This window comes from Saccoglossus kowalevskii, chromosome 19 (assembly GCF_978046115.1).
Source record: "Saccoglossus kowalevskii chromosome 19, keSacKowa6.1, whole genome shotgun sequence".
Classification (NCBI taxonomy): Eukaryota; Metazoa; Hemichordata; class Enteropneusta; family Harrimaniidae; genus Saccoglossus; species Saccoglossus kowalevskii.
Genome location: NC_140659.1, coordinates 1,201,966 through 1,212,190, shown reverse-complemented (window position 1 = coordinate 1,212,190; position 10,225 = coordinate 1,201,966). Strand labels below are relative to the sequence as shown.

Genomic DNA, 10,225 nt, shown 5'->3' with positions numbered 1-10,225 from the left:
CCGCCCTTTAAGGGTATCATTTCACTTTACACTTACACTTTTGGAAAGCAATAACAGAGTTAAAAAATACACATTACCAACAAATAATAGCATTAGTGATAATATTACTGTAGAGAAATGGATAGACATTTCTCAGATTTGAACAAGAAATGTGAAAATGACTCTTTATTAGATACAGATATTCATAATATGGAAAACGATAAGGTCAATATTAATCTGAAAAAAGAAATTACAAAGGTTGAAATAATTAAAGCAATTAATCAATTAAAAAAGAAAAAATCACCAGGCAAGAATAAAATCACAAATGAAATGATTATTTATGGACAGTCTGTATGCCAATTAGAAAACTATTTAATAGCATATTAGACAAAGGGCAGTTTCCAGATCAATGGGTATTTACAAATCTGGTGATAAAAACAATTCCAGTAATTATAGAGGAATGAAATCGCATTTCAAGTTATCTGGCAAAACTAATACATCTGTATTAAATAACAGACTGCATACATTCTAAACCAATGTCAGGCTGGATTCAGACCTGGTTATAGAACTACAGACAACATGTTTAAAACAATTGTTGATAAATACATAAAAAAAACAAAATTACAACAAATAATAAGGATAAATTAAACAAACTGTTTGTTGGATTTTGATAGCATATGGCGTAAAGGACTGTATTATAAATTGTTAAAGAATAATATTACTGGAAACGTATATCAGGTATTTAAAAGTATGTATAAGGATGTGAGATACAATATAAAATTAAACAATGAATCCTCCTGGGGGAAGGGGTACTTGCAAAAAATACTGACAGGGGTGTGTAGCTGGTTGTTTGAAACCCCTACCCCTTTTCAGACAAACTGTGGATATTTGACACTCCTTTCCAGACAGTAAGCATAAATGGTAAACAGCGAATCAGAGGATTCATTTCAAGTTTATTCATTCCGGGAAATGGGGGTGGGTGGTCAGCTATTTTGACGATTGAAATGAAGTTACAAAAAGAAAAAATCAGCTTCATTCTCCTGATTGTTGGATCACTCAAGCTCTAGAGACAGTCTTTGGAAAATATGGACACCTTTTTAGACAGAAATAATGAAAAAAGCATACCCCTTTTCAGACAGAAGTGGTGAATTTGGGACCCCTTTTGGGGCCCATATACATATAGCACTTCAATGTGAGTACCCCCTTCCCCCGGGAGCCTGTTATATGCTGATGACCTTGTCTTTGTGTCAGAAACTGAAGCAGGTTTACAAAATCATTTCAATAAGTTGGCATTCTACTGCAGTATGTCGAACCTAAATGTAAACACATCTAAAACAAAAATTATGATTTTTAATAAAAATGGCAAATTATTAAAGCATAAGTATAGTGTTTGTTATGAAAATGAAGAACTAGATATAGTTAAAAATTGTAAATATTTAGGAATAGAATTTAAACCACTGGCAAGTGGAAAGTTTGATCTAGCAAAAGAACATTTATATAAGAAAGCATTAAAAGCTTTTAACTATATCACAAAAATAATTAGCACATCAACAAATATCAACATAGCAACTTGGATCAACACTTTTAACCATATAATAAGACCAATACTAACTTATGGATGTTAAATATGGGGTTCAGAGAAGTATACAGATAAAACATACATAGAAAAATTAAATTTTAAATTGTGTAAAATGCTTCTACAAGTTAACCAGTCAGCATCAAATCTAGCAGTTCGTGGAGAATTGGGCAGATACCCAATCTCAGTTTTCATTAAAAAAATGATGGTCAGATATTGGTATAAAATATGTACCAAAATGGAAACAAACTAGTAAATGAGGCAATTTCCTGTAATATTATTGATCAATTACAATGGGCAAAATCAATACAAGAAATAATAGGCAAAAGTTAAATTAATAATTATTAGAAAGAGACCAAGAAAATCATACATCACATAAGTGATCAAATAGAAGCCAGTTATGTAGATTTGTGGAGAAAAACAATTAATTCAGAAAAATCTAAATCTGAGGAAAATAATAAATTAAAAACTTACAGTAAATTCAAAAAAGAATTTAAAACAGAGCAGTACTTGACAAAAATTGAAAATCTAATTTATAGAAAATATATATGCAAACTCAGAATTAGTGATCATAATTTAATGATAGAGGAAGGTTGTTATAGAATGTGTGAAAGGTGTGATAATAATAAAGTTGAAGATGAATTTCACTTTCTGAGCAGGAATGAGGTTATTTCAATCAGCACAAACCTCAAATCATAATTTCAATATGTTAGATAATGAAGTATATATATATTATGGGCAACATACATATAGAACTGGCAGTTTATATTAACGAAAGTGCCATTGTCTAAACCAGTATCAACAGTATATTTATTTTCATCTCTTCTTTTTTGTAGTTTTTGTTTTGTTTCTTAGCATTTGACTATGTTCTATTCAAAATGAATAATGTCAATAAAGTTATTATTATTATTACAAAATGTTTTTAAAAGTACCACGTGGTCTTGGAAAGGATATGAAAATGGATTCATAACCACATGCTTAACGCCCATTTGCAACACACATGCAATCCACGTTTTGTCTGAGTGGCTCTTAGGTCTGTGACAAAATGATGGGTGATTTGACGGATATGGGGACACGTAAGGACACTATAAAATAGCGCCATCTAACGGCTCCATGTAAAACAATCTCTGAAACCCCGTATCCGCAAAATTATTTTGAGCCTCGTTCAGCAACATAATTTAGATACGTTTTTAAGAAGCAAATTATTATTTCGTTTTAATACATTTGTTATAATCAAACTATATTTTCATAATATAATCAATAATGTTGAGACCTGTGATTTATAATCAAATATTTGAAGAGATCGTATTGACCTTGAATCAATGCACTTATGTTAGTTGCCACTAACTTGTCGTATTAGTCCGCGTGAAACTACATTTTAGGTTTTCCTAATAATACTACTCAAATTCATTCCAAAAGTCACCACTGTGCCGCCATTGTAATATAATAAATATTTAAATTGTGTTTGAGGTTGAACAATCTCACTTTTCAAACGCACGACGACGTTTAATTTTGATTGTCAAACCACCGTATCACGTGATCACTTTTAACTGGAACTATTTTCAGAGTCGGCCATACTCAATTCACAGACCTTCGTGTAAAATTTGGAGCATTTCCTACATTGTTATTCGGGTTATTTTTCAACGATTAATCCTCTTCAAGCAGCACACATATAAAATGGCATTGAAAAGAATAAAGAAGGTAATGTATTCTTCTTTATTTTGTCCACGGAAATGTTATTTTACGTTTATTTCTTCTGTGTTTCATCTTTTGTGGGTGGCACACGTCGAACTACGTCGTAACCGAATTTTCGGCATTTCATACAAAGACAGACATAGTTAATTCACTTCTCCATGTAACAATGCCTTATCATTGTCCATTTAAATGATATTGGCCACTATTCTAGATGTGTTTAATGTATTCAATTACAAGTGAATTATGAATTAGTGATCAGTCCAATCAAAGATTGTTTTATTTTGTGTCAAAGACCGGCTCGTGCCGGTACGGCCAACAACCCCACACCGGGTTATTTCGTCATTACAGAATAACTTCCTGAATGTCTTGCTTCGCATGAAACTGTCAGAAATTATGTTTATACTCCAGAAGTATAACTCGCAAGGCTGTAGTTAACTCCCCACTAACCATCAGTACGACAATAACATCGCTCACCTGTCTATTTGTGTAGTTGATTCGAGATGAGTTATAATTATTATTTTGATCAGATTTCTACGATAACTACGTTTTAAGTAAATACGTCACCCTACTAAGCCGACATTTGGATATTTGCAATTTTTGAACGCATTTCTGAATCGTAATTTGTTAGTAGATTTGAAACGCAAGTATTCATTAATTTAATATTAAGGACAACTCATAACTGGCGATTCCGGGACGTTGAGTCACCTTTGTGATCTGCCGTATAGAACCAGAGTGACTCATACCTTGGTTTTTGCTGAATTTCAGTGAATCTGTCTTTACGCATGTTATACATGTCCTGCTCAAATCCAGATAATTAAATTCAAAAGCCACAACAATTTAAATGCTGTTCATTGTTCTGCTTTTTGTCAATGAACAGTTATGTTTTTAACCTTGTTCACACTTAATTGTATTGTTCACTTGATTCTATGACTAGTGACTAGTTTCAATGTCATTCTGACCTTGCAGGAATTGCAAGACCTTGGCCGCGACCCACCAGCACAGTGTTCAGCAGGTCCTGTAGGAGATGACTGTAAGTTGCTAAGAAGGTATTTTATGCTTTCCCTTCAAAGGGAGAGAAAATGTTCAATGTTGAACATTATAAAATTGTTCATGATTTGTCTCGTCGGTCTTAACCTATAATATCATGTTGACTGAAGAGTATGTCCTGGTTTGTATGTCTCTAGACTTCATTTCCATATATGCAAGTGTCTGTCTCTTGCATATATAATTGCTGTTCATTGGTATGTTATACTGCCCTCATCGGTATTTATTTATTTGGACTGTTCAAGTCAAGTTGAAGCGACTTACTAGATTGTTGCTGATTGGCTATACAAACTTAACACCTACCAGTCAAGCCAAGCGGAATGCAGTTTTGTTCGTTGAAAGGTTCTTTCAACAAATTAAATCATGTCTTGTATAAACCAGGGATCATATTTAACAAAATTAACATGGCTAATAATTTTGTAAATGCTGAAACTAAATGCATATTCCGTAACTTGTCTGAAAAAATGGCCAAAGTAATTAATGCCTGTCAACTTTTCTGTAAATTTTTTCGTACTTTTGTTAGACAAATATTAACATTAAAGCGATATTTATTCGCGAGCCCAAGGTGTGAGATGGGAATTCCTACTGATAAATAGCACACTCTAAGTTGTTTAGATTAACCACCGTTTGCAATGCCTCTGTATTTTCGTTGCTTGGATGTGAGTCATTTGTTTTGCAATTTAAATAGCAATTTTGATAGTTGTCTTGCAAAACTGCAGTTCAATGCACATGTGCTCCATCAGTAACATTGATGGGTTTGACTAATCTATATCCTGAACTTGGGATTTTTAGAATAGTTAATCTGTTGTGTACCACCAGCCAATAAGTCATTTTAGTTATATCTGGTTAAACAATTGACTTGTCAACTGGGGATTTTCATGTCAATAGTTGCTATATAAAACTGCCATGCTTACAAAGGCTGTAACACTGTCTGCTAAAATAGCTAGTCATGCATGATTCAAGATGGCCCTTTTTTTACGAACAGTTACAGATTGGACGATAAAATTTAATATACCAGCGAGTGTCTTCCGGTAGCTTCTGTAGCTTTATTAATGTTGTGCCTTTTTTTTTTCAGTATTTCATTGGCAAGCAACTATAATGGGTCCAGTAAGTATACAAGTTTTATATACATCATTTAAACAAAGCATTCATACTTGGTATACTGATAGGATGTGCTGCACACAAAAAAGACTAGGATTTAGCCAAGTAAAAGTGTGTTCTTGACGAATAGATGTTTACCTGTGGGATTTAACTGTTGCCCTAATTTGTTCCACTAGGTTGATTGATTTACTGTCGTTACCTTAATTCTTCAAACAATATTGTGGTAGTTATACTTGTCAAACTTTTAGGTAAATGTAAATGTCTTAATTTGTGAAAATTGTGAAATTTTGTAAATGTTCTCTGGGATTCTTTAAAACGTAATGAAGTGATTTTTTGCTATTTTTTAAAATTATCAAATTGTGAAAATATTGTCTGTAAAAATTAAATGATGTACTCTATGTGACCTTCTCTACATAATGAATGGTTAGTGATTATGTTTTGTTTCATCCACAGCCTGACAGTGCATATCAGTCTGGTGTGTTTTTCTTAACTATTCACTTTCCAACAGATTACCCATTTAAACCACCCAAGGTAAGTAACTGGTATTCACTATGAAGAGTGCAAATTTAGAATGCACTTTAAAGGGGCACCTTCCAGTTAGGCTTAATTTCACAGCAAATTTACTTTCTGGATTAAAATAACAATGGATAACAAAAGATAGATTAACATTGTAAACAACATAAACAATAGTGTCCCATGATTCTTTGGTGCAATCTATGGGATTGAGCGGTTCCCCTTTAAGGTAGCGAGAAGGTTTTGTGATGTTTTTAAATAAAACATTCTCTATCTGTTGTCTCGTTCAGAACAGTAATTTAGGTTATATATATCAAAAGACTGAGTATAGAGGTGCAAGTTCGCACAAACTGGACAGACATTGTTTACATAATTATCACGTGACATCAAAAATGGCGAACCTTGTAAAAATGACTAAGTACGCGATTGCGAGAGCACACTACGGAATTTCCTGGTGAAATTTAAGTTATGCATTGTCCGTAATCAAGTCCATTGAAATGCGTCTCCGATAATCAAAAGACCTATTATTCCGATTTCAATGCAGGTTTGTTTTTTTGTCCCCAAATTATTTCATACTTGGCACCTTTAACAGACTATTATTCTGTGACAAAGCATTTTCTTTAAAAACCCAGACATATTTCGCACCATCATTATCTTTTGAACGATAACTGCGAGTTTGAATGTCCTAGTCCGAACGCACTTGATTTGGCGGCGGTCCCAATGAGTCGTTCTCGATCAAAACTTCAACTCGAGAAAAACGCGAAAAACAGTTTTGGTTAATAAAACACTGTAGATTTGCTGCATTATTATAAATATACACTAAAAATGGCCAAACATATTAACCACTGATATCATAGAACTCATAAAGAGTGTCAGATAATGAATAATTTCAAGCTCGAGCGCGAAAAATGAAGAAAACTGCTGGCATTTGAGTCCGTACTCCAGGAACGTTCGGGTTTTCCATTGTTATGCAAACGAACAACGAGGGATAATCCTCTGACAAACATTACTGTCCCACTGTACACGCTGGCAGTTTACAAACAAGCTAATCATTCAAGTGTCTCAGATGAGACATCTAATAAAACGGTTTTCATTGTGAAATAAAATTGCCGATGTTTGAAAAAAAATTGCTGTGTCAGAGTGCGACACTGAGTGGCAGATTTTTCTTTGCCTCGTCTGTCAACGCTTTCTTTCTTTTCTTCGCCATTGCGTTAGAAAAAAAATGTATTAGTAAAATAGAATATTGACTTGGAAAATAAAACGATTTAAAAGAAAGTTGTGCAAAGTTACAGTACTCCTTTCGCACAACCTCCCGCCCGCTTCCGCTTTCCAATCACCTTTTTCTCTCGCTTTTGCGACCGCTTGTTGAATTCGACCGGACAATTTCCGCTTTTTTTCGACCGCGCAAACCCCGAAATATCACCGCCCACCTGCTCGCTCGCGCGCATTTAAAATTCGGACTAACAGAATAATTTCCGAGGTTCACGTTAGATAAACACGCATTGTTTGCAACTGGAAGCTTATCACCCGTTATATCAGAATCGTCAACAACAGAGTATACAGATAAGATGTTATCATTTAATTCCTTCCAAAGATAAACACTATGCAAATATCCACGAAACGGCAGTTGTAGTCTTTTCTGCTAGTGTTTTAAAACACTAATTTGAGCAACGTTATTGCGCAATTTCGATCTTTTGTAAACCTGGGGTGATGTATCAAGGTCTAAAGTAACCGTTTTATAAATTTTTGAAAAATCAAGAAAAAAGTGAAAATTTCCCTTCTCGCTACCTTAAGTTAATTGGAAAGTACCCACTTTAAGTGATTTAGATGTAATTTTAGTAATGTTGCATTTTTTCCTTGTACTTAAATTAGTTGAATTTGTTTTTCATACTCACTGCATAGCATTCTTATAGGATTCCTAAAAGAATCCCAAAATACTGTAAAACATGTTGAAAAAGCGGCATGCAATTTTAGCGAATTGTGGTAAAATGACATAATAGCAAAATGTTGATTTAGTGAATCTCTCTTGTCATTGTTGATTTCTTTGTTTGGCGGCCACTTTGAATTGATAATAAAGTCATTAGCGACATCTTGAATTAGCGAATCAGTTCTCTCGCTAAATGTTTGTATCCTGTCTGTTATAATAGTGTCAGTCAGAATAAACAAATGAACAAAATGATGGCCTCTGTTCCAATTCCTTAATTGACAACTCAATCTTTGTGACAACTCTATCATTGAATAATAACAGAAATATATAAATATTCATAATGAATAGAACATGTTATCCAGTAGTCTATATACTGAATTTCAATCTTGTATATTTGTAGGTGTCTTTCACAACTCGGATTTACCATCCCAATATAAACAGTAATGGTAGTATTTGTTTGGATATTTTAAGATCACAGTGGTCACCCGCATTAACAATATCGAAAGGTAAGTAGTGTAGATGAATTGCACATGTAGAATTGTGTAATTTTACAATCCCAGTCACATATTAGCCAATTACATGTATATTTGTTTATATTATCACATGATCTCCAATTGAGAAAAGCATTGCAAACAAATCATTTGCAGTTGTGCTGTGTGAAAGTATAAACTGAAAAATCAGGTATAACATTTGCCACAAAATGCGCTCTAGTGACAAGGTCCTCTGATGTTTTTGAGATTTTACTATAATCAAGATGATGAATGACTACACAATTTTCTATAACTAGTTTTTATGTAACGCATTCAAGTATTATGCAACTAGAGGATGCAACCTGGCTTAGGTTCTAAAACATTAATGTAATCTAAATGTCTATATAGTCCTGCATCATTCTCGTATTGTTTCCTGTGTTTTTCAAGGCTGGAAAATTATGTTTTGGTCATGTACTATGCTGCACCCATTAAATGTTAAATCTATGAATCTGTGATGCGACCTTTTCGACTTAGAAGAATTTTTGTAACATTGTCCTCTGTGATTGTTGTCAAAATCATGAATTAATTTTTGCTGCCGTGTTAGAAAATGATGGCTTTATATTTTCCAAAAATAAAATTACCCAAAAATGGCTTCTTTATTGAAGTTTTTTTTTCCTTTGTTTTTTGCAGTATTACTATCAATTTGCTCTTTACTGTGTGATCCGAACCCAGATGATCCGTTGGTACCAGAAATAGCTCGTATATACAAAACAGATCGCGCAAAATACAATAATCTTGCAAAAGAATGGACGCAGAAATATGCAATGTGACATGATTCCATGGGAAACCACCTGGGTTTTTTCATTCTGCAACCAATCATGGACCTGTCCTCAAACTGTGCGACTTTCTTTTCCCCTCATGGTCTCCTGGTGTATTCAGAGACTGAAATGTATGGACAACACATCTTGTTATAGGCTGCCACAAGAAAATGTTCTACTGCAAACCACTTTATCTCAACACTGTGCTGAGAACAGATATGCTGACCATTTTGCACCGGACTGTTTGAAATAGTGCTGTATTACAGAAGAAACATAATAGTATAATTAATTGGACAATCTTAGAATATTATTTAAAGAAAGAAATTATTTTTTTCTTATTTAATACAGCTTTACACCAGGATACTGTATATACATTCATGTTGAGAAATCAAGCCCTAATAAGAAGTGAATAAGGAATTTTCTTGTTGCTGAATTAATTGGACAATCTTTAGATATTATTTAATGAAAGAAATTGTTTTTTCTTAATACAGCAATACACCAGGATACTGTTATTTGGCATTGATTGTATATACATTCATGTTGAGAAACCAAGCCCTAATGTGAGATGTATAATACATTTTCCAATTGCAGAATTGTTGGGGGGAATGGCTGGACATTGTGTTGTTGTTGTTGGTTGGTCATTGAATAATCTTTGACCCTTTTTGTACAAAAAAGTATAAATATAGCATAATAGATTAATTACTGAAATTCATTTTTGATTAACTTTCATTCAATGACCAACCTACTTTTAGCTATTTCCCTAGGGCCCTAGGCATGCACATTTTTGTATGGTACATAGTTTTCTCTGTGCTAATATTCTTTTATATTCTTGCACCCCTTTCCTGTAAAAAGTAATTAACATTTTGTTCTGTATAATTCCTTTGAAAATGAATAGATTTTTGTTTTGTCTGTATTTGTAGCTTGTTTCTGAGTTTCCCCCCATTCTGCCAAGCGAATACAAGGTGCTTATTACATATATCAGTAATTGAGTGGTTAAAACTGCTTTGATTATTGCTTCTTTGGGTTTTCAAAGGGTCTCGTTTTACTGCTCACAAATAAGTTTTTTTGGCTCCCCTGGTTAATATCACCATAGTATGCCAAA

The 10,225-nt window shown here is 33.5% G+C and overlaps 1 protein-coding gene across 1 annotated transcript; it reads left to right on the top strand.

The window, feature by feature from the left end:
• The first annotated feature begins 3,088 nt into the window (after positions 1 to 3,088).
• LOC100375394 (ubiquitin-conjugating enzyme E2-17 kDa) lies at positions 3,089 to 9,831 on the top strand. The gene is made up of 6 exons (XM_002740000.4): positions 3,089 to 3,256; positions 4,217 to 4,280; positions 5,370 to 5,401; positions 5,849 to 5,926; positions 8,236 to 8,341; positions 8,996 to 9,831. Exons 1-6 carry the CDS (start codon positions 3,233 to 3,235, stop codon positions 9,133 to 9,135), a joined length of 444 nt encoding a protein of 147 aa, XP_002740046.1. The 5' UTR covers positions 3,089 to 3,232; the 3' UTR covers positions 9,136 to 9,831.
• The last annotated feature ends 394 nt before the right edge of the window (positions 9,832 to 10,225 follow it).